Source organism: Myxine glutinosa, chromosome 8, assembly GCF_964187855.1.
Source record: "Myxine glutinosa chromosome 8, kmMyxGlut1.1, whole genome shotgun sequence".
In the NCBI taxonomy this organism is placed as follows: Eukaryota; Metazoa; Chordata; class Myxini; order Myxiniformes; family Myxinidae; genus Myxine; species Myxine glutinosa.
In genome coordinates this window covers 23,924,500-23,949,775 of record NC_136268.1, presented here as the reverse complement: position 1 = coordinate 23,949,775, position 25,276 = coordinate 23,924,500, and the positions used below count along the sequence as shown (strand labels likewise).

Here is a 25,276-nt window from a genome sequence, read left to right as displayed (position 1 = left end):
AGACCCAGAGTGAAAGTACAAAGGAAACGCCCATTTTCCCAGTCGTTGCCCAATCAAAATATTGCACAGTGAATATCGCGCTACAGAGGGGAGTGGGGTGGGGGCGGGGGGGAATAGGCGAGGGATAATGATTTTTGGCTTAGACCGTGACACTACACAGTATACACTGCTGGAGTAACCATCGGAACAAGAGAGTTTGATGAGCAGAGGGTCAACAGAAATGGGTGTTCGGTGTCAAAGGAAGGGAAGGGAAGGCAGGTCGGTTAGGAGACGGAAAACGATGCACTTTTATTATTGCATCAGCGGACTAGAACGGTTATGGCTAGAGTAGTTAATTTTAATTTTCTTCCTTTTTTTTTCTTCCTTGGTTTAAGAAAAGACAAAAATATCGGACAACACAGGTGCATGTCAACGTCAAACGCTTTAAGCAGCTCAGTAATCAAGTTAACGACGAATAACAGGTAAAGCAAGTGTGGAGCGGCTAGTTGTCAATAACCTTGGTTGTTCAATATACAGTGCTCTGACCGTTGCCTGATTTTGAAAACAAACGATTATATTAAAAGAAAAAGGCAAATCGCACTCGAGGCAGAGCACAAAATTGCCTTTCGAACGGAGCAGGAAAGGCGTCGGTTTTGCGCAAGGCATCGGTTTTGCGCAAGGCGTCGGTTTTGCGCAAGGCGTCGGTTTTGCGCGAGGCATCGGTTTTGCACGAGGCGTCGGTTTTGCGCGAGGCGTCGGTTTTGCGCGAGGCGTCGGTTTTGCGCGAGGCGTCGGTTTTGCGCGAGGCGTCGGTTTTGCACGAGGCATCGGTTTTGCGCGAGGCGTCGGTTTTGCACGAGGCGTCGGTTTTGCACGAGGCGTCGGTTTTGCGCATGGCGTCGGTTTTGCGCAAGGCGTCGGTTTTGGGCAAGGCGTCGGTTTTGCGCAAGGCGTCGGTTTTGGGCAAGGCGTCGGTTTTGCGCAAGGCGTCGGTTTTGCGCAAGGCGTCGGTTTTGCGCAAGGCGTCGGTTTTGCGCAAGGCGTCGGTTTTGCGCAAGGCGTCGGTTTTGTGCAAGGCGTGGGTTTTGCGCAAGATGTCGATTTTGCGCAAGGCATCGGTTTTGCGCAAGAACCGTCCTTAGTTGGGGAAAGGTCGGGGACGAGAACGAAACATTAATCCACAAATTTAATGCCGCTGTCCAAGTCATGTGCTCAGAAATAGCGTTTTTTTACAGTTGCTTTGAACACCGTAATGCTGGGTAATTATAATATTATCATTAAAATATGGAGATTCAAGCCCACATGCTTGCTAACAGGCACCGATTACATACATGACAGTAAATACGAGCAAACTACCCTGATAAACTGCAAGTTGCCACCTTAGAAATAAAAATAATAATAATAACAATAATAAGAAAACCAGCACAGCCAAAAAAGTAAACCGAGAGATCAACTTACAATAATTTCAATCACAATGATCGGAGAACACACAAACACTCCGTAGTGGAATAATAATAATAATAATAATAATAATAATTACTGTAATTCTATAAGACAAAGCAGCTATGCCACCTCATTAAGAAAAGCGTACAAGTGTGCAGAAATAAAACAGCCAGTGTTTGGAGCTAAAAGAGAGACAAAGTGAGTGATAGACGGCACGAGCTGCACGATCGGACGGACGCGGGCCTGTCGTTACGATACGAATACTGTTACAAACGTTTAAAAAAAAGATCACCAGGACAACGGTTATAGTGAAACCACAAAACCAAACTCGGCCTGAAGCTGCACAACACCGACGCAGATCCTCGAGAGCACCGCCCGACTGCCCGGATGGGAGGACCGTGGGTACACGATGCCGCACCTGATAGAAAAAGCACCCACCGTAAGGTGCTCGGGCACGGATGTGGATGGACCAAAGTGCTCGCCGTGTGGTTTCTGACTGCGTGCCGTTTATATTATAGAAAGAAATGAAAGATCCGCCAATACGGAGCTACGACGCTGGATAATAAAACGATCTCGAAATCTGAAAACGAAATTAATTTGAAAAAAGCTAAAACTAAATTAGAGACGGTGATTTTGAAAGAAAAAGCGGTATGCTCATAGCCACCATCCAATAAATCTAAAGCTACAGCAAAAACAAGAAAAACAAATGAACAAACGAAGAGGCTTTCAGTCAAAAGAAGCATTTGACTCGACATGACGCACCATCATGTCGAGGTTTCATCCAGACCTTACTCGGCTGTCATCGAGCACACACGCTTGTTCCTGCCAATGCTGGAATGTTCAAAGCTGTAGTAACTTCACACACCATTAACACATACAACTCTTTCAGCAAGACACCGGTATGGATCCCCGTCTGTCTGTCTGTCTCTCTCTGTCTCTGTCCCCCTCTCTCTCTCTCTCTCTCTCTCTCTCTCTCTCTCTCTCCCTCGCTCTCTCTCAATCGCTCTCGCTCTCACTCCCTCTCTGTAGTCTATAAAAGTTCCAATCAACCGGCAAAACCAATGGCGATAAATGCCCCAATTCGGACCTCTCGCTTCAGGCGCAAGGATTCAGCTCAGAGTTTTCAGGCTTATTCGATGTCATCACCGCCATTCCCCATTAACTTTGAGGCCTTCATGCAAATACGAGTCATTCAAGCTTGTCCAATCGTGACGTCAGGGCCATCTGCAGCCTTCACATCCAAGCTGGTCGTTATAAAAAAGAACTGCCCTGTGCAGCCGTCACGGAAGAGGACAAACTGTTTCTAACACATTCATGTGCTCTACGAATCATTTTAAAGTGTTCGGCAAAGAAACACCGTATTCAGTGCAGAGTATATGTCGTTTTCATGGCTTGGCGTATTCACAACATATTTGTGATGATGCTTAAAATCTAACAGCATGCTCAGTCTTTGGCGCTCCTGTGGTTAAACCGGAACAACTCTGCATTAAGATTAATTACAAGACGTTACCAAGAATGAGGATTAGCTGTGGCCGTAGTGCGATACACATGTATTACGCTTGGTCTGTATGATATTTTGTGACGCTCGGTTCACTTGCCTCTCCCATCAATCACTGGTCGAAGTTTACAAAGCGCTTTAACGTAAAGATGCGAAAAGGTTGACCATTTGATCAACCTGAACGAACGATTCCATCAGCAGATCCGATCTCACATGGATGTGGGAGCACACCTGTCCGAATGAGAAACCCACAGATTTGATTTTAACAAGTAGCTCAACAATTACTATTCACCACGTTTCATTTTGAAAACTCCTCCAAAAGGCCAGTCCTAATTACAAAATCTCCTCAAAATAACAAACAAGAAAGAGCAATTGGAGATTGCAAACCCTCGCCAGGATGTATTTTCAGTGGTTTTTAAGGCTTTTGTATTAAAACAAATATGGCGGCCGAACCATGGGACTGATGATATCATTTTTTTTTTTCTCCACCAATTTATTCCTCGATTATGCTCAAGAAATTTCATCTTGATCGGATGAAGTTTTGTACTTGTCAAATTATGACGTCATAATAGAGGCACCTATGACATCATCATTAACATATGTTATTCCACATGGAGAATTCTTTTCAATGAGCCATGTCTCAATTGTTTCTATGCAGCGCTTTCGGAGATATAGAGGTGCAAATGTTTTCGGTTTTTCCAAGATGGCGGCCGAACCACGTGACCTATGATGTCATAATTATTAAAAAATTATACAGGTGGAGTTGCATCTATGGTGAAAATTTCGCGTCAATCGGATCAACGGTTGCAGAGAAAATTATATTTATTCTGTGCGGATAAACAAACAGACAAACAGACAGACAAACAAACGGACTCAAATGCAATACCCTCTCCTCAGGCGAGGGTAATAAGAACTGCTGCTTTCAAAAACGACCAAGCTCTGTGCATACCACATAGTTGAATGTACTCTGACGTAAAACGCACATGGCCAAACAGTGCGATTAAGGCACGATGGCAAAAGTTCTTTTTAAAAAACTCATTAAAAACACACACGGATCTCGATTGACTTCAAATATTCCATGATACGTCGGATCACCGGTCTGCGTCGCATTCACACTTTGCACTCCTTCCCTCGGCAAAGCTCCATCGGTGCGCACAGAACAATTTGTCCTTATGGGAGTGCAAGCGCATCACGGTGGACGTGTGCCCGGTTCTGGTGCGCACGTCACGACATCTAACTTCCTTTACGACGTCGGATCGTCTTAATGCCGCTAACGTTCGGAATACAACAATGGCGTAATTAAGGCCTACAGGATCTAGCTAACACTGCTATTGCAAAAACTGGAGTTAAGGTTCCCGGAACAAAACGCAACGCCTGTTAAATGGAAACAATCAAATGCCCAAACACCACCTCGTATAAACTACATACTTATGCATTCCCAAATAAGCAGTGATAAATGCTGTACGGGTGAGAGAATACTTGAAAAGAGAAATGCCTCAAAAGGTAAGATGTAAAACGGGCAAAATAAGTTGTTGAGCGCCGCAGTGTCGTAGAATGAGAACAGTCTGTGGTACCGAGGTTCTTCCAGTGACCGAATATGAACGCGGTGCGTGTAAACAGCATTATTGAGAACAATTCTTGAGGCCGAGCATTATGCGGTTCTGCTACACAGCCAGCATTTGGAATTAGCGAAAGAAACCCGCACTGGACGCAACGCGAAATTGTGCCCTGGGAGTGGGGCGCCAGGATCTCGGCCGCACATAATTTGTGGGATCGAGGATATAGAGACGCTGAATGAGCAGCAATGAGAACGAACAAGTTTAGAGCTCTTGAGCCCTTTCCATGCACACGTACACTTTCACTGCTACAGAATGAGAAAGTGCCCCGGAGTTGCCTGGCTAACTTGAAACCCGGCAAAAACGGCCGAAGTGGCTTGGGAAGGAGCCAGGAAGGTTTGGCAGCGGTTTGTTAACAGAGGGGGCCCGGTATACGATACAAATGGGCTGGGGGAAGGCAGGTAGTGGGCCGTTGAAGGACTTAGCGCAAGTCCAGACCCATACGTCGGGTAAGCCGAGGCCAAGTGACAAGCGGTGTTGGGCCGTGGAAGGAAACAGTTGGGGTAAGGGTAGGTGTAGGTGGGAGGTTGCAGTACAGAGGTACTTTGATGGTTGTACTGGTGTTGGTGGTGATGTTGGTGGTGAGACACGGCGTAAGATGGCTGTGGGAAGGAGTTGGGTACAGCAACAGGTGTGTGGTACCAGGTCCTGGACAGAAATCCGTTGGTTTCAATGAGCTGTTGGGGTAAATTACAAACAGGTATTAGGAAAGTGCAATGCCAACAGAATGTAAAAGGAACAAACTACATGTTCTCAAACCAACCAAAAAAAATTCCCGAATAACCAATCGAACCAAAAGCCAACAAAATTGAAGGACTTTGACTCACTCTCATGCTATACCAACCCCCGTCCCTATCCTGTCCGTCTCTTTTCCTTTTGCTCCTGTTGATCCCATCCATTATGATGCTATCTCTGCCGATGTACAATGAATGGTGCTGGCTTTCATGAATAAGACTAGAATGGCACTCGGTAGGGCGCATACCTCCGCCAGGCTGAACAGTTTACGTTTTTTTTTTTATCCCACCGATAGGCCAGATTTGGATCCAGACGTAAAGCAAAATCGAATTCGCTTGTTCTTGTCACCGAACCAACTCATCAATCTTGTTTAGTCCGAATCTGTCAATAACTATTTGAGATATTATGCTATATATCGTTTTTGGCCCTGACTCTCAATGGGGAAGAATCACTTAAAATTATAGTATCCGGATCCGGATCTTCACCAAAATCACATCAATTCGTCCTCGTCACATACCCAACATGTCCATCAAATTTCATCTGATCCGTCCACAGATTTTTGATATATCCTGTTCACAGACAAGACAGGGGTGGAAACAACCTCCGCCCACCTGCGGTAGCGTATAGTCAGGTTCAGTATGTCCAGATTTAAAGTTTCGTTGGATTTTTTGGGGGATTTGGAAAACTATATATTTTTGGAAACTATATTGTATAGTCAGTCAGAAAACCAATGTTGCTATTTGCACAGACTCCTGTATGGCGGCCATCTTGGATTTTCAAAATTGCTGCCGTATAACTAATTTTTCTCAATATCTCAGCTTCTAAATAACATAGAGCTTTGATTCTAACGGCTAAACATACATTTTCAAGGGCCCCGAATCCAATGGTAACAAGTTCGATAAGCTAGACATGACCATAGAGCTCCTATGTGGCGGCCACCTTGGATTTTTCAAACTGGCCGCCGTAAAATTGATGTTTCTCAGGATCTCATCTTCTAAATAAGACGGAGGTTTGATTTTTCTAAATCCCAAAAACAATCCAACGAAATCTAAAATCTGGACATGCTGAACCTGACTGTGTTGACTGTAATGAGAAATACTATTCTACTGCGAGTGTTTTGCCCTTTGTGGGCCTTTGTGGCATACTGCCAAATAACACACAGATACTCCTAATGTTCATGAGAACTTAAAATCTGTTTACGGGTGGACAAGCTACTAAAGTAATAAGTTTGATCCCCAGGGTACAGCTGAGGAAAATAATTAGTTTACAGCATGTGTTTTTGTATTATTTATATACTGAGCAATATACCTGATATTGTGGTGATGGTGGTAGTGTATTTGTAGCCTATTATACATCAATATGTCTGTGGTGGTGGTGGTTGTATATATCGGTGACGGTTCCCTTTGCTTTGCTGTCTTTGCAGGTTCTACGTCACATTATGAGTGAGATGCAACAAGATGGTGAAGGGGCGGGGCAAGCCCAGGAGTCCACGAACTGTAAGCAGTGCATTTTATGCAAGGTTGATGATGTCAAGAAAGGATCCTTGGTGTTAAACCCCAGAATAGATTCCTACCAACATTTATTGAAGACAATAGAAGAAAGGGCCAGTTTGCATGATGGCATCTACGTTCAAGTCCATAAACGACTCCAAAACAGCACAAAAGAAACACTCTCTACAGAAAAGGCAGTTTGGCATCGCACTTGTTACTCCAGTGCAACTAACAAGAGCGAGATACAACGTGCCAGAGACCGCCATGCGCATGCAGTAACAACTGGACACTATACTGCAAAGAAACGCGGACAGAAGAGAGGAAGCACAGAAATGGACGAGCCAGGCTCATCAACATCTGATGCAACATCCCCGTTCACACGCTCGTGTACAGTGCCACTGGATAAAGAGCAGTGTTTCTTCTGCCAAAAAGATGATGGCCAACTACTCTACCAGGTTAGGACTGAAAATGCTGGTCAAGAGCTTAGAGAGGCTGTAGAGAAGTCCCAAGATGCATTATTGAAAACACGATTCAACACATGTATCTCACCAGGTGATGCACACGCAATTGACCTTCGGTACCACAAATCTTGTTGGAGAAGACATGTGTTCCATGTAGTACGAGACAGACCTAGCGCAAACAGAAGCAGCGCAGACAAAGAACTATTGCTGCAACGGGCAAGTCTGATTGAGATGATCAACCTGATAGATGTCAAAACACAAAACCAAGCTTATCTCTCCATGGATGACATTGAAACCACTTATGTCAATATGATTGGCGCAGAACACTTGGAAAAGCATGTACCTACATTCAATAGAAAGTGGCTGAAAGAAAGAATCGTCACTGAGTTGCCAAGCGTGACATCTGTTCTCCAAAAAGACCGAAGAAAATCGGCCATCCTCTACTGTCCAGATGCATGTGAGGAAAGCATGGTTCATTCTGCAATCACAAGTGATGGCGATGACGAGAACAACATGAAGACAATCTACAAAGCAGCACAAGTGATACGGAAGAGCATCGCAGAATTCATTAAGAAGGACCAGGAAGCAAATACCATACAGGTGTCCAGCGATATCAACGATGTTCCGGCTGAACTATACACCATGATTCGCTGGGTAATGGTAGGGCCTGTCGACAAGCTGGAAACTGAGAAGAGGACCAGTGTTGTTGACAGATCAACACTCACTGTGAGTCAGAACATCATGTATGGATTCAAATCCAACAGACAGATGAAGTACAAACCAAGCAGCGAATCCGCAACATTCAGGCCACAAGATGTTCACGTCTGGGAACAAGAGAACCACAGTGAAACTCAGAGACAGGACTGTGGATCTGAAGGAGACTAAGGAATTGTACGGAAGGCTCATGGTCCTTGCCAAGTCAAACAGAGACGTCAACCAGAAATATGCCATCGGAAATTACGAGTTCACTGTGACACCAAGAGTACTGTTCGCTCCAGATGGGACAATTCTTCCATGCACTGACAAGTCGAAGTTAATTCATCTCCTCGACAAGTTAGCAAGAGCAGAAATTCACCCCGAAGATCAGCAGCAGACACCAGCTGCAAGTGTTCTACAAGAAGATCCAATGGACACAAGAACTATGGCATCCACATCTAGTAAACCTACAAGTCGGAAGATTGCACTGGTGGATGGGATGGTACTTGTGCATAAGCTGACAAAGAAACCAGCCACTGTAGTGAAAGTCAACGATCTGGGTGAATGCTTCAATGACAGACTCATGTCTCTAACAAAAGATTGTGATGAGATCATACTGGTCTTTGACACGTACAAAAACGATTCTCTGAAGAGTGCTACCAGGGCTAAAAGAAGGCAAGGAAAGGATGCAGTACAGTATCAAGTCAGAGATGACACCAACATCAAACACATCCCAATGAGCAGATTCCTTTCTCATGACAAAACAAAGGCTGATCTGACTGACTATCTGGCAGCGAAAACTCTAGAATACAACAGTCACTCATCCAAGTTGATCATCACGTCTGCTTCAGGGCGTACTAGGAGCAACAGTGACCTGCTCTTCGAGGACAACAACCATGAAGAAGCTGACACCCTGTTGATCCACCAGGCCGTGCTGGCGTCCCAGCGAAACCCACATGATGCGCAGTTGGTGTTCTGCTCTCCCGACACAGATGTCCTGGTACTAGTCATAGCAAACTATGACCTACTGCTGAGGAATACATCCATTTCCATGGCCTCTGGAATACTTCAAATAGAGCCACTGTGGACAGCTCTAGGGGTCGAAAGAGCAAAGGCGTTGCCAGCCTTTCATGCTTTCACAGGGGCAGACAACACTGGGAGGTTCTCTCGAATAGGCAAAGCAACCTGGCTGCATGTCTACCTCAAAGCAAGTGAAGATGTCATAGACACCGTGCGAATGCTTTCAGATGCAACTGAAGTGACGGAGGACATGTTGTCCACACTAGCTAACTTTGTATGCGCTGCTTACTCTCCAAATGGCATCCACATCGACAGCATCCCCGAACTACGATGGTATCTCTTTTGCAAACACATGGCAGAAAGTGACAGGCTTCCTCCTACTCTTGGAGCTCTCAAGCAGCACATCCTTAGAGTCCATATCCAAGCCAGAGTGTGGGGTCAGGCAAGCATTGCTCAACAGGATCCTCAGCTGAATCCCCTGCAAAACGGCTTTTACAAAGACACGGATGGACAAGTGAAACCAACCACAACTGAGGAGCCTCCAGCCCCCAAGGCCATCATTCAAATGGTTAGATGTCAGTGCAAAACAGACTGTTCTTCATCTAGATGTTCCTGCAGAACAAACAACTTGGCTTGTACAGACCTTTGTCAGTGTGACATCCAGTGCCAAAATGATGAGGACTCTCAAGATGTGATGAACGAAAGCGATGATGAGGATGATGATGATGACTTTACTCAATGATGAATCAAAGCTCTGTGCTCTTTAGAAGGTGAGTTACATCAGTTTTACGGCGGCCAGTTTGAAAAATCCAAGATGGCCGCCACATAGGAGCTCTATGGTCATGTCTAGCTTATCGAACTTGTTACCATTGGATTCGGGGCCCTTGAAAATGTATGTTTAGCCGTTAGAATCAAAGCTTTATGTTGTTTAGAAGCTGAGATATTGAGAAACATCAAGTTTACGGCGGCCAGTTTGAAAAATCCAAGATGGCCGCCACATAGGAGCTCTATGGTCATGTCTAGCTTATCGAACTTGTTACCATTGGATTCGGGGCCCTTGAAAATGTATGTTTAGCCGTTAGAATCAAAGCTCTATGTTATTTAGAAGCTGAGATATTGAGAAAAATTAGTTCTACGGCGGCAATTTTGAAAATCCAAGATGGCCGCCATACAGGAGTCTGTGCAAATAGCAACATTGGTTTTCTGTCTGACTGACTATACAATATAGTTTCCAAAAAGATATAGTTTTCCAAATCCCCCAAAAATTCCAACGAAATTACATAGTGAACCTGACTAGTAGGTAACAAATCCTTCTTTCAAACAACACAATCACTGTTCAGAGCCAGACCAATTTTGCCTCCTTTATATTATACATTGATGTTTTTGTCATATTCTTTTGTCAGCCAACTGCATTCTTCCGATGTTTTGATTGATGAGCAACCAAATGGCTAATAGAGAAAGCACTCGTAGGTCGAAATGAATCCAGATAAAGCATCCCTTATGTATTTAAAAAAAAAAAAAAAAAAAAAAAAAAAAATATATATATATATATATATATATATATATATATATATATATATATATACATGTATAATACCACCTTTAGAGGCCATTTTTCCCCGCAAGCGGGGGTTGGCCTTTTTCGGGAACCGTGGTTGTTGTTGGTTTTTTGGTCCCCTTTTTGAAGCAATGTTTTACGGCCGGATGCCCTTCCTGACGCCAACCCTTTTTGCCGCCTTTAACGACAAACAGGGAATTACCAGTGAACTGGTACTCAATTAGCCGACCTCGGAAGGATGACAGGCTGAGTCAACCCCCCTGGCGTTAATTCAGCAATCGACTGGGATTCGAACCCAGGATCCTAGGATCCTAAGCCGGCACCCTAGCCGCTAGCCCAACACCAGGGTTGGCCGCCGTAAACTTGATGTTTCTCAACATGTATATATATATATATACACACCGTGGGACCCCACTATTCGTGGGGGATATGTTCCTGGAAAATCCACGAATTGCGAATAGCGGGGCATTGTTTCAATGGAAAAAGGGGGGATAGGTACCCGAGTTGCGAAAATCCGCAAATAGAGAGGACCAAACGGCGAGGCAAAATTCGCGAATGTTGAGGCAAATCCCGAGCATGTCGACGATAATCCGCGAAGGTCGATGAAAATCCCATGAATGTATGCCGAGGCATTGTTTCAATAGGGAAAAGGGTTCTCGGCGGTTCTTGATTCATAGAGGAAACTTTTTTAAAGTTTCAAATGTTTTCGACCGCAAATGCACGATTACAGTTTCATAAAAAATGCTTCCACATTTAAAAAACGACAGCACCAGGTACCATTTCCAATTTATTGAAGGAATGCGCTCACAGTTTATCAAAAGTGCTTAACCAGCCAAACGATACCGCACCGTGAAACAAAGAAAAACACAACACCATCATGTACCGTTTAAAAAAATTATTCTACAAACACGCAACTTTTCAAATAATGATGATAGTGATGAAATACTTCATACGATGCAATGGGCTTAGCTCTTTCACGAGCCTCGATCTTGTATACAAAAAAAAAAAAAAAAAAAAATCCCATGAATTCCTTGAACTTTGAGGATGACCCAAATGATGGTGCTACAACGTCGTGCACTGAGGGAGAGGCAGGAGGGGTAAGAGAGGCAGCAGTTGAGGGTGTTGGTGCGGACGCTGGTGAGGACACTGAGAGGGCGACAGGAGAGGATGCTGATGCTGATCTTAAGGTGGAGGGAGCAGGGTGAAAAAAATGGGTAATGGAGAGCTGCCTGGCAGATTGCCACAGGTTTCGATGCAGCTCTTTGTTGAGGTACCTCTCCATGACTGGGTCAGCATCTTCCAACTGGTCGACAACTGCCCGCCTCCTCCTCCTCGGAAACCATTATAATGGCCTGCAACTCCTCCTCGGTGAGGTTGTGGCCAGATGAGGCAATGAGATCCTCCAACTCCTCAGGCTGCATGTCATCAATTCCTTCCCCTCCCAAATGCTGTGCCAACCCGACAATCACATGCCTCTCCTCAGTGTTATTGGGAAAGCCAGTGAAGTTTCTGACTGCCTGTGGCCACAGGCTGTGCCAGCACACGTTGATGGTGGAGGCTCTCGCTTCATCCAGCGACTCCTTGATGGCACCGATGCAATGGGCAATTTTGAATTCCTTCCAACACTGCCCGACGGTGAGCCCTGGGTGCCTGACGTTCGCATCCAAAATGCGGCAAAAGGTGCGACAGGTGTAATATGTTTTACATGTTGAAATCACACCTTGGTCGAGTGGCTGGATGAGGGAGGTGGTGTTGGGCAGCAGGAAGATCACCTCGACATTCGGGTGATCCACGTCCCGGTTCACAGGGTGGCCAGGAGCATTGTCCAGGCGCAAGAGAACCTTGAATGCAAGGTTTTTTTTCCGCCATATACCTCTCCACCTGAGGGATGAAATAATTATGGAACCAGTCCAGGAAGATTGCTGTCGTCACCCGAGCTTTCCTGTTGGCCCACCAAAATACGGGCAGCGTTTGCTTGTTCTTGCCCTAGAGAGCACGCGCGTTCAGGGAACAGTACAACATCATGGGTTTCATCATGAAGTCCCCTTTTGCGTTTGCACAGAGGAGAAGAGATACCCAGTCTATGGTAGCCTTGAATCCCCATGCTGTTTCGCGCTTCGAGAAGTAAGTTCTCGTGGGCATCTTTTTCCAGAAGAGGCCAGTCTCGTCAGCATTGAATACCTGCTCTGGGAGGTATCGCTTCTTTTCGATCAACCTCACGAGTTGAGTAGGGAACGCTTTTGCCACCTCGTGGTCGGCTGAGGCACGCTCCCCTGTGAGCTTCACATTTTTCAGGCAGTACCGCTCCTTGAAACGATGGAACCCTCCCCTGCTTGCAGTGAATTAAGTCGCGCTGCTTGTACCATCATCGCACGGCGCATCACTTATGCTGGCACCACCCGCGCCAGTGCCAGACGGGTGATCATAAATTAGTTTGACCTTTTCGCGAATGAGAAGTCCATTCAAAGGCATATTCTTCTGCGTGTTGTCCTCAATTCATATGCTGGGAGCCTTCTCCATCCTTTGTATGTGGACATCCCGGACATGAGTGACCACCTTCATACTCAATACAGCGCTCACTGAAATACTCTCAGGAATCGCCTTCTCGTTCTTCCGTATGTAGCGAATGGTGAATTTGTTGACGCCATAATGCCTGCCCACAATCTCTCCTCCCGAAAGCCAGTCGAGCAGCTCCATTTTCTGGCTCAGGCTCATCACTTTCTTCTGCTTCTTGGGAGTCGACGCATCTCCAGCACTGGTCTTGCGCTTGGGAGCCATGATTGAACGATGAGCAGAGCGAGAGTCAAAAACACAGGTTAAAGCAATGGGAGGAGAAGAATGATCGAGATCCAGGACACAGTCTGTTTATGTAGGAATGCGAGCATTATGGGTATCTGCAGGATGGGTGAATACCCTAGACATATTTTGTGGGGGATGTTATCGGATGATGTTATCGGATGCCATGTTGAGCCTATCTGCTAATTTCAATAATAGGTTTAATGAAGCATTTGCATTCTATAACTTGCGGAGGTTGACATGTTTTCGTAGCTGATGGAACATCCCCCGAAGCTCTCGATTATAGTCTGGCTAAAATTTGTAGCCGCGAAAGCCATGAAAACGCGAGCACACAGCAGTGAATGTATAAGTAGGTCATGCTCGTGGCTCGTATGTTTTTTTTTCATACGTATGTCCAGCTGCTTTATACATGGCTGGTGAAAGATGGGTTTTATAAATGTGTCAAGCTAACGGCTCATGAAAAAAAAAAAATTCGCGCCCCTGAAAAACTACGAATTCACAGAACACGGCCGCAAATGGGGGGGGGGGGGGGGGGGGAATGTGATTTCGCGGAACACTTTTGCGCGAATAGAGAAACCTGTCGCATTTTATCAACCGCGAATACATGGGTTCCACGAATAGTGGAACCGCAAATAGCGGGGTCTGACCCCCCCCCCCCCCCAACACACACACACACACACACACACAATCACACACAATCACACACAGGATACAGTTTCGCCAATAGCAAGTCACCGACTGTGAGAGTGAAGGAAGTCAGAAATCCAGGTATGAATGCGGCCTTCCATACCACGGGCAGCGAGCTCATCAGGCAGAGCAGAATGCCAGACTGTGTTGAATGCCCGAGATATGTCAAACAAGCCAGTAGTATCCACTTTTTTGAGAATGAGGGCCTCCAACCATTCCTGAGAGAGGAGCAGTAGCATGTCCAGAATTGAGTGACCGGGATGGAATCCAAAGGGATGGTCAGAGATGAGAATGTTTGTAAAGAGGAAACACTTGCCGTCAGAATCAATGATGGATTCAATGACTTTGCTTCTTCAACACAAGATCATGGATCAAAATGCCCTTCAATAAAAGGTGCAACAGTAGAGCATTTCAGGGGGCAGTTGAAAAACCTTGCTTCCCAGAAGTTTGTTGAGTTTGAAGACAAAGGGCATAAGACTAATGATGCTCAGGTAGCTTACAACGGAAAACAATATTATTGTGTATAAGTATGTAAATACGGTACGTTGTTATAGTAGAGTCCCATTATGACACAAGAAGCCATCAAGATGAATACTCGAAAAGACATCTGATTAGGACCAACATCACTTCCGGTTACCAGTATTGTTAAAACTATTTCGATAAGACTCTCTGTGTGTTCGGCTGAATAATGTTCAAACCCAGTAGTGGGTGAGTTTCCTGATACCGCTGGAATAGTCATTTTATTCGAGCTGAACCTTTTTGAGAAAGGAATTTTTTTTGACCGCTCCCCTCCATACTGTATTAATTTGTACATTGTTTCCTCGTGTTGTTGTAGTTAAGGTAAAAGTGCATCGAAGTATCCTGTATTCGTCCTGCACAAGCTACTCCACGAGTCTGAGGTAACTTGAAAAGCTGTAGACAGCATGCAGGTGAGGGTCAAGTCTTACCTTGTTGTGATTGCAGTTCCGCTGCGTAGCCTTCCTGCCTTGTGTGGTGCCTGTAGACTGGAGAACGGTTCCCGTCGGAGCCTGGTGCCTTGCAGCGTCTATGCGTCGCTTCCCGATTAAACCCGACACTGAAAGATACAGATTATGTATTTATGAGACGACAGGTCATGTGACCAAAGTTATATACAGGCTTTCTACCTCAAAGGGTAATGAAGTAAAATAAGTAGAAATTAATAATTGATAATGAGCTGTACCATACTCTTTACGGAGTGTTGATGCTGCAAAGTAGTCTCTTGGCAAGGGTTATGCTGGGTAGTTTGCCATTGCCTTCCAAACATTAAGTGAAGTGAGTGCAGGAATTTGGAATTTGTTATGGGTGCCAGCAATAGGTCGCCTACTCTTGTGAAGGACACCGTGGGGTGTTTAACGACTTCCACTTTAACGTTAATTCAATGGACAGCACCACACATTGATTCCTTGTCATGTCTGTGAAACACCAGGATGCCAGTTTATAGCTGGGTCGAGATTCGAACCTAGTCTAGACAACTCAAAGGTGAGTGTGTGTACCTTCCGGCCATCCTGCCAGCCAAATCAATACTTATGGAACGAGAACGGCACACGGAAGAGTGCATACCTCCGCCAGGCTGAACAGTTTACGTTTTGTATCCCACTGAAAGGCCGGACGTGGATCCGGACCTGAATCATAATCGAACCGGCTTGTTCTTGTCACCTAACCAACTCATCTACCTAGTTTTGTCACAACTCATCCACAACCTTTTGAAGAAAACTGGGAACGACACTCTTCAACGTCACAACATCGACCGATATGCCTCCGCCCACATTATTACATCAGTTTACATGATAGTACCAAGTTTGATTTAAATCCCTTCAGCTGTTCTCAAGTTATCACATTTTTACCTGACATAACCTCTGATATTTGACCTCTTGATGACATAACCCAATCAGTTCATCTTTGCATCATTATACATATCTGTACCAAGTTTGACTTCAATCCCTTCAACCGTTCTTAAGTTATCGTGGTAACGAAATAATAACTTAACATGACCTCTGATCTTTGACCTATTGACCCCCAAATTAAATCAGCTTATATTTGCATCATCTATCTATAATTCCAGTAATCTCTGTGTGTGTGTGTGTTTGTCTGTGTGTTTGTCTGTGTGTTTGTCTGTGACCGCTGTTTCTCGACAACCACGGGTCCGATATACTTGAAACTTGCCAGATATATTGCTGGGGACCTGAGGATGTGCCTTTTCAAGGTTTCATATTAATCGGAGAAGTAGTTACCGAGCTATGTCCAAAAAACGATTCAACCAATCAGAGAGCAGCGAGCTATCACGTGTGCCGAACGTGGCGAACAGACTCTGCCTCGGACGGCACATTTGAGAGCGTATTCATTTATTTCACGTTGGCAAACTATGTTGGCGCTATGTTGGCGTTAAACTATGTTTTAAAACTAATTAAAACTAATTTGCGATTCATCGTAACTGCGATATGCGACCTTCCGGACAGTCAAATGAGGACGTCACTTCCGGACTTACGGATAGTCATAGTGACGACGTACTGATGATGCTGAACGTGGCGAGCAGACGCTGTAAGGTACGATCGATTGTAGTACACGTTTATAATAACTCTGCCGATACAGGCCCGATTAACTGCAGCGCCATCCGAGCTGCGGCGTCGGGACGATACATTCATTGTACGGTCACATCACGCACTTACGGGCACGCCCATGGGCCCATTCATGCATGGGCGAAGACATTTTTTTTTTTTTTTTTGGCAAGGAACGGGCACCCACGTACGGGCACGTCCTAGTAATATATAATTATACCAAGTTTGGTGAAAATCCCATGACTGAATCACAAGTTAGTGCAGTAACATAATTTTTTACCTGACGGGATGTCTGACATTTGACTTTTGACCACTTGACCCCAAAATCTAAACAGGTGATCTTTACATCATTATACATACACTACATGACCAAAAGTATGCGGACACCCCTTCTAATTTGTGGATTCGGCTGTTTCAGCCACACCCATTGCTTACAGGTACATACAATCAAGCACACAGCCATGCAATCTCCAAAGACAAACATTGGCAGTAGAATGGGCCGTACAGAAGAGCTCAGTGACTTTCAACGTGGCACCGCCATAGGATGCCACCTTTCCAAAAAGTCAGTTCGTCAAATTTCTGCCCTGCTGGAGCTGCCCCGGTCAACTGTAAGTGCTGTTATTGTGAAGTGGAAACGTCTAGGAGCAACAACAGCTCAGCCGCGAAGTTGTATGCCACACAAGCTCACAGAACTCGATCACCGAGTGCTGAAGCACGCAGCACGTAAAAATCGTCTGTCCTCGGTTGCAACACTCACTACCGAGTTCCAAACTGCCTCTGGAAGCAATGTCAGCACAACAACTGTTCTTCGGGAGCTTCATAAAATGGGTTTCCATGGCCAAGCAGCCGCACATAAGCCAAAGATCACCATGCGCAATGCCAAGCGTCGGCTGGAATGGTGTAAAGCTTGCCGCCATTGGAATCTGGAGCAGTGGAAACACGTTCTCTGGAGTGATGAATCACACTTCACCATCTGGCAGTCCGACGGATGAATCTGGATTTGGCGGATGCCAGGAGAACGCTACTTGCCCGAATGCATAGTAAAGTTTGGTGGAGGGGGAATAATGGTCCAGGGCTGTTTTTCATGGATTGGGCAAGGCCCCTTAGTTCCAGTGAAGGGAAATCTTAACGCTACAGAATACAATGACATTCTAGACGATTGTGTGCTTCCAACTTTGTGGCAACAGTTTGGGGAAGGCCCTTTCATATTTCAGCATAACAATGCCCCCGTGCACAAAGCGAGGTCCATACAGAAATGGTTTGTCGCGATCGGTGCAGAAGAACTTGACTGGCCTACACAGAGCTCTGACCTCAACCCCAATGAACACCTTTGGGATGAATTGGAACCCCGACTGCGAGCCAGGCCTAATCACTCAACATCAGTGCCTGACCTCACGAATGCTCTTGTGGCTGAATGGAAGCAAACTCCCGCAGAAATGTTTCAACATCTAGTGGAAAGCTTTCCCAGAAGAGTGGAGGCTGTTATAGCAGCAGCGGGGGGGACCAACTCTGTATTAATGCCCATGATTTTGGAATGAGATGTTTGATGTTGGGGTGTCCACATACTTTTGGTCATGTAGTGTACATGTACCAAGTTTGAATTCGATCCCTTCAGCCATTCTCAAGTTATAAACGTAGCACAGACTTTGACCTTTGACCTATCGACTCCAAAATCAAATCAGTTCATCTTTGCATCATAATGCATAAATGTACCAACTTTGGTCAGAATCCCATCACTGGTTCACAAGTTATCGCGGTAACAGGATTTTTACCTAATATGACCTCTGACCTTTGACCTCGTGATCCCAAAATCTAATCACTTCATCCTTACCTCATAATGGATAAGTTCACCGAGTTTGACTAAGATCCCTTCAGCCGTTCTCAAGTTATCACGGTAACGAAAAGTACGCGACTTCATCGGCGGAGGCATTAAAATGTTTGGGCCCACCTCTCTATGGTGAAAAAGTACTTAGAAATAAATAAAAAAAATTTTCGTATGCAAATCTCGATTCGGATCGTCACCAAAATCGAATCAATTCGTCTTTGTCACACACCCAAGCTCCCCACCAAGTTTCATCTGAATCCGTTTCATAAATGAAAATATGGACTTGTGAGAATATGTAGCCCATTGCCAAATAAAGCGAGAGACATAAAAATACAACAAACACAGCTATACTGATACATACTACAATAACATGTCATTCTTTCAGTATCTCTACGCAAGATAAGTACCATGTGTCGCTTGCTCAGTCCTAGTTCTTGGCTGCAGCATGAGCGGTGTTGTGGGTTCGGGAAGATTGTTGTTGGAAATGGTGGTTGGTGTGTAAACCTCTCCATGAGGACTTGGACTTGAGCTCGCCATCGTGAGGCGCTCCAGACTGAGCAGATCTGGAGAAACGTGGCCTGTCTCACACGGCTGTGACGAGGTCTGCACAAGACCGTGAGTACGATGGCAGGGCCAAGGGTGCCCAACTCGTACTGGCGACGTTGGAGTTCCGTTTGATGAAGTGCGTGCACGACAGTTTGGTGAAAGTAGGCAGGCATCTGACTCTGGCAAACTGCTTCCCAGAGCACTATCTGCACTGCCAAGTAATGGAGTGGCATTGGAGTGTGTGAAGCAAACAGCACAGCTGATACCTTGTTCGCACTCAAGGCTGAAAGAAAGCGATAGATACAGCTCATGCAACAAAGCGGTTATACATTTCTATTTTAAGTATTTACCAATCCAACCCCGCACTAGTTGCTCAAACCCATCCAAAATCACTCCTCAGAATTATCCCAGACCAATCTCGGGAAAATCCCAGGCTATTGCCGGGCAAATCCCAGGCTATTGCCGGGCAGATCCCAGGCCAATGCCGGGCAAATCCCAGGCCTATGCCGGGCAAATCCCACGCCAATGCCGGGCAAAACCCACGCAAATGTCGGGCAAATCCCAGGCCAATGTTGGGGCATATCCCAGGTCAATGTCGGCCAAATCCCTTAGCCAATGTCGGGCAAATCCCAGGCCAATGTCGGGCAAATCCCAGGCCAATGTCGGGCATATCCCAGGCCAAGGTCGGGCAAATCCCAGGCCAATGTCGGGCAAATCCCAGGCCAATGTCGGGCAAATCCCAGGCCAATGTCGGGCAAATCCCAGGCCAATGTCGGGCAAATCCCAGGCCAATGTCGGGCAAATCCCAGGCCAATGTCGGGCAAATCCCAGGCCAATGTCGGGCAAATCCCAGGCCAATGTCGGGCAAATCCCAGGCCAATGTCGGGCAAATCCCAGGCCAATGTCGGGCAAATCCCAGGCCAATGTCGGGCAAACCCCAGGCCAATGTCGGGCAAATCCCATGCTAATCATGGGGGAATCCAAAGCTAATCTCAGGCCAATCTTGTGTGGATTTGAAGCCAATCTTGGTGGGGGTCCCAATCCAAAAGCAACTTTCCAATATTTTGTTATTAATATCAGGGAATCAAACTCTCAGATTATTTAAAAAATGCTTTTAGGTGCATCATATTTCCAGCTCACCTCTTCCGTGCCTTGCCTGTGCCATCTTCCTCCCCTTCTACATCTGACTCCTCCTCTGAAGCCATGGCCCCATCAGAGCTGCTCAGTGAAAGGAGACTCCCACCAGTACTCGGCGTGTCAGTCAAGCCTCTTTCACCACCAGCTGGGATCGTAGTGGGACTCGTATCAATCTCCTTATATCCGTGACTGACATCCGACCACTCTGGGTGCATCTTCTGACTGGTCATCACCTCTGTCCTGACTGGACTTCCCAACTCCTGAGGAGGGTTCTGTGCATGCCTTGGCATGTGTGCTGTAGTCAACCCACTACCTTGCGTGCATGTGTTGGTCTTGTCAATAGATCTGGAGTAACAATGGTGAAAGCCTCTTTATTATGGCCATATAAATCAACATTCCACTAACAACACTCACACATCTAACTTTACCTTATATACTGCCCATGAGACTTGGTACCATGAGATATTTTACGTCAAGCAAATGGGAGGGAGGGGGGGGGGAGAGAAACAGCCAGCTCAGCGGTACTTGTAAAGGACGGCATGCCACATGATGTGCATGCTGCGGGACATGCTCCAGCCCCGCATTTTAGTTTGATCCGCCATAGTTAATCAGGGTTCGTACATCTTGGCCTATCACAAATTCCAGGTCATTTACAGGCTATGCGTAGCATTTTGCATGCCAGGTAAACCTAAACGCAACTGATTACTAGACAGGTATTTTTGCTAATTTCCCAATGGTCATTTCAGAAGAAAACTAGAACGGCACTCGGTAAAGCGCATACCATCACCAGGCTGACCAGTTTACGTTTTGTATCCACTGATAGGCCGGATCTGAATCTGGACCTGAACCAAAATCTAATCGGCTTGTTCTTGTCACCAAACCAACTCGTCCACCTAGTTGTGTCATAACCCATACATAACTTTTTCAAATATCATGTTATATATTGTTGTTCGCCCCATCTCTCAATGGTGAAGAAATCACTTATTTCTGGATCCAGATTTGGATCTTCACCAAAATCACATCAATTTGTCCTCGTCATATACCCAGCATGTCCACCAAGTTTAATCCGTATCCGTCTAAAACGTTTTGAGATATCCTGCTCACAAACAGACAAACAAACGCAGACAGAGACAGACACAGTCATGTTGTTGATGTTGTTGTTGTTGTATAGCCCCGGACAATTCTCCCAAACAAGCCCATTGTACAGAGATAGCCGATCGATCACGCATGAGTCACCTAGAGATCCCCTCCACACCCAGGATGGTGTACCCCTGCCTTTACAAAGTTAGGGCCATGACAGAGTTAGAGAGAGAAAAGAGAGAGAAAAGAGAGAGAAAAGAGAGAGAAAAGAGAGAGAAGAGAGAAAAGAGAAAGAAAAGAGAGAAGAGAGAAAAGAGAGAGAAAAGAGAAAGAAAAGAGAGAAGAGAGAAAAGAGAGAGAAAAGAGAGAAAAGAGAGAGAAAAGAGAGAAAAGAGAGAGAAAAGAGAGAAAAGAGAGAGAAAAGAGAAAAGAGAGAGAAAAGAGACAGAAAAGAGACAGAAAAGAGAGAGAAAAGAGAGAGAAAAGAGAGAAAAGCGAGAAAAGAGAGAAAAGAGAGAAAAGAGAGAAAAGTGCGAAAAGAGAGAGAAAAGAGAGAAGAGAGAAGAGAGAAGAGAGAAGAGAGAAGAGAGAGAGAGAGAGAGAGAGAGCAAGAAAGATAGAGCAAGAAAGATAGAGCAAGAAAGATAGAGCAAGAAAGAGAGAGCAAGAAAGAGAGAGCAAGAAAGAGAGAGCAAGAAAGAGAGAGCAAGAAAGAGAGAGCAAGAAAGAGGGAGTAACAAGAGGGAAAGGGCCGGTGCATGGGGACCGATCAGCCGTGACCACGCTCCGTGACCGTGATCGGCCTGACGAATCCGGGCAGCAACGAAGAATGGGGAAGAATTGGCCCCCGACTTGTGTTGGAAGGTACAACCACTGCGGAGAGGCATCTCCGATAGTTGTTGACAGACATGTCTTAACCAGGAAAAAACATAACCTCCGTCCACCTTTTATGGCAGAAGTAAAAACTAGAACAGCACTTGGTTGAGCACATACCTCCACCAGGCTGAAGAGTTTACGTTTTGTATCCCACTGATATCCTTAGGATCAACATTGAGCCACCTTCTGAAGAAGAAGTCAGAGTTGCCATCAAAGCCATGAAGAGTGGAAAAGCCCTGGCATCGATTCCATCAATGCGGAAATGCTTAAAGCTGACATCAGTACTGCCATAAGGGTGCTCACTGACCTCTTCAAAGTGGTTTGGACCAAGGACAATATCCCCTCTGACTGGACAAAAGGCCTCATTGTCAAGTTACCCAAGAAAGGTGATCTAGGTAACTGTGAATTGGCGGGGGATAACACTACTTTAAATCCCCAGCAAGGTCTTCTGGGAGATACTCTCAACAGACTCGACAAGGTTATTGACATCAAGTTGAGATAGGAGCAAGCGGGATCCAGAGCAGGAAGAGGGTGCATCGACCAAATCTTTGCACTACGTAACATCACGGAACAATGCCTAGAATAGAATACACCTCTTTATATCAACTTCATTGACTTCAAGAAGACATTCCATTCAATAGTGTACATAGAGCGAGCCTGTGGAAGATACTGATATCTTATGGAATTCCACAGAAGATGATCACTAAAAAGCAAATTCTATGAACACTTTGAATGCAGCGTCATCATGAACAACTCCTTATCAGAGTGGTTCCCGGTGGAGTCTGGAGTTCGCCAAGGTTGCATTATATCATCTATCCTGTTTCTGATTACTAGCGACAGGATCACGAGGAACACCATATCAGATAGACCTCAAGGCATCCAGTGGATCCTTTCCACCCAACTTGAAGATCTGGACTTTGCTGATGATTTCGCTGTTTTGTCATCAAGGAACACGCATTTGCAAGAAAAAACTGACAGACTAGCAACTAATATTAATACCACCAAGACTGAGGTGATGAACATCAATACCACACCTACTGAACCCATTACTGGAAACGGAGAAGCCCTAGAGACTGTAGATGAGTTTACATACCTTGGCAGTCTCATCAGCAAAGACAATGGAGCCAAGAAAGACATCAAGACAAGACTCCAAACAGCTTGTAACGCATTCGCTAAACTCCATTCTATCTGGAAGTCGAAGCAGTACAGCCTAAAGACAAAGATAAGACTTTATAACAGCAAAGTCAAGAGTGTTCTTCTCTATAGCTCTGAGTGCTGGTGAGTAATTAAGTCAGATATGAGCAAGGTAGAGTCTTTCCACAATGGATGCCTTTGGAAAATCTGCCGCATCTTCTGGCCTAATAAGATATCCAGCAAAGACTTGCATGAAAAAAACCGGTTGCCACAGCATTTCCCTTAAAATTAAGTGTCGCCGTCTCCAATTGCTTGGCCACGTGTTTATAATGTCCCCTGACCGAATCCCCCAATGTTGCTTTGGGATGGTTACCGCCAGGAAGGGGGAAACCAGGCAGGCCAAAAACAACTTGGCGTAGGACCATGATAGCTGATCTGGAGGAGTTGGGTCTATCATGGTGTGAGGCACAGAATGTGGCTCAGGATAGAGATAAATGGTGAAAACTTGCAGCTGCCTTATGTCCCATTGGGACGAAGAGGATAAGCAAGTAAGTAATACAACTGATAGGCCGGATCTGCATCCATACCTGAACCAAAATCAAATCAATTTGGCCTTGTCACACACCCAACCTGTCCAGGACGTTTCGTCCAAATCCATCCTTAACGTTTTGAGATATCCTTCTCACAGACAAACAGGGGATTTGCAATAGTCTCGCAAACCCTTCAGGGAGAGTCGAACTCGAACAGCACTCGGCAGAGTGCATACCTTTGCCAGGCTGAGCAATTTAGGTTTTGTACCCCACTGATAGGCCGGATCTGCATCCGGACCTGGACCAAAATCTAATAGGCTTGTTCGTGTTGCCTACCCAACTCATCCAACCAAGTTTTATCATAATCCATCCATAACCTTTTGAGATATTCTGCTCACAAACAAACAGACAGACTGACAACCAGACAAACAGGGGTGAATACATAACCTCCTTCTACCTTTGGTGGCGGATGTAAAATAAAAAACAAATTTGTGCGCTGGAGGTGGAGGTGGATGGGTATAAAGGTGATGGCTTTGCTCTGAATAGGTGACGAATCTAGCCATATCATAACATCTCACAGAACTTACTTTCCGCAAGTTTTCCACATTTTGTTCCAGCCACGTAACTCGCTATAGCTGCTTCAGCCATATTTTGTATACAACACAACAACAACAGGCATTTTAAGGCCATTTTCCCTGCTAGAGCGGGGGTTCGCCTTGCGGTCCACATGACAATCTTCTCCATTTTGCCCTATTTTCTGCATCTCTCCTTGTTAACCCCCTTGCCCGCATTTCTTCTTCCACCATCTTTAGCCAAGTCTTTCTCGGTCTTCCCCGTCCTCTACTTCCTTCTACATTCATTTCCATCACTCTTCCCAACCAGTCACTTTCATCCTTCCTCAACACATGACCAAACCATCTCAACCTGTTTCTCTTCACAGCATCAATCACAGGCTCTATTCCCATCATCTTTCGCAATTCATCATTTGTCTTCCTCTCTCTCAACGATACTCCGCACATCCACCGAACCATTCGTATTTCCACCCTTTCCAGCCTTCGTTGCTGCTCTACATTCAAGACCCATGTCTCGCTCCCATAAATCATAACACTTCTCACACATGCAGCATCCACCTTTCCCTTCAGCTTCAACAACACCCCCCTCCTCGTCAGCACGCCACTCAGTTCCCGAAAATTCTTCCATGCACATCTCACTCTAGCAACCGTTGCCGAGTCTGATCCACCTTCTCCATTCAGCATGTCTCCGAGGTAGCAAAATGTTTTCACACCTTTTGTATTTTGTATAAAAAAAATAAAATAAAATAAAAACCACATTTAGAGGCCATTTTTCCCCGCAAAGCAGGGGTTGGCCTTTTTCGGGCAACGTGGTTGTTGTTGTTTTTTGGTCCCCTTTTTGAAGCAATGTTTTACGGCCAGATGCCCTTCCTGCCACCAACCCTGTTTGTCGCCTTTTATGACAAGCAGGGAATTACCAGTGAACTGGTACTCAATTAGCCGACCTCGGAAGGATGACAGGCTGAGTCAACCCCCCTGGCGTTAATTCAGCGATCGACCGGGATTCGAACCCAGGATCCTA

At 45.5% G+C, this 25,276-nt stretch overlaps 1 protein-coding gene across 1 annotated transcript in view; it reads right to left on the bottom strand.

Annotated features, from left to right (window-relative positions):
• Positions 1–3,346: 3,346 nt before the first annotated feature.
• Positions 3,347–25,276, bottom strand: part of LOC137432306 (homeodomain-interacting protein kinase 2) — a 134,540-nt gene continuing 112,610 nt past the window's right edge. Inside the window, exons 12-15 of the mRNA XM_078783010.1 lie at positions 20,067–20,408; positions 18,788–19,209; positions 14,927–15,054; positions 3,347–5,213 (exon numbers count right to left, since the gene is read on the bottom strand). Coding sequence (XP_078639136.1) covers positions 4,785–5,213; positions 14,927–15,054; positions 18,788–19,209; positions 20,067–20,408 — 1,321 coding nt within the window. The 3' untranslated portion in view covers positions 3,347–4,784. The remainder of the gene's footprint in view (positions 5,214–14,926; positions 15,055–18,787; positions 19,210–20,066; positions 20,409–25,276) is intronic.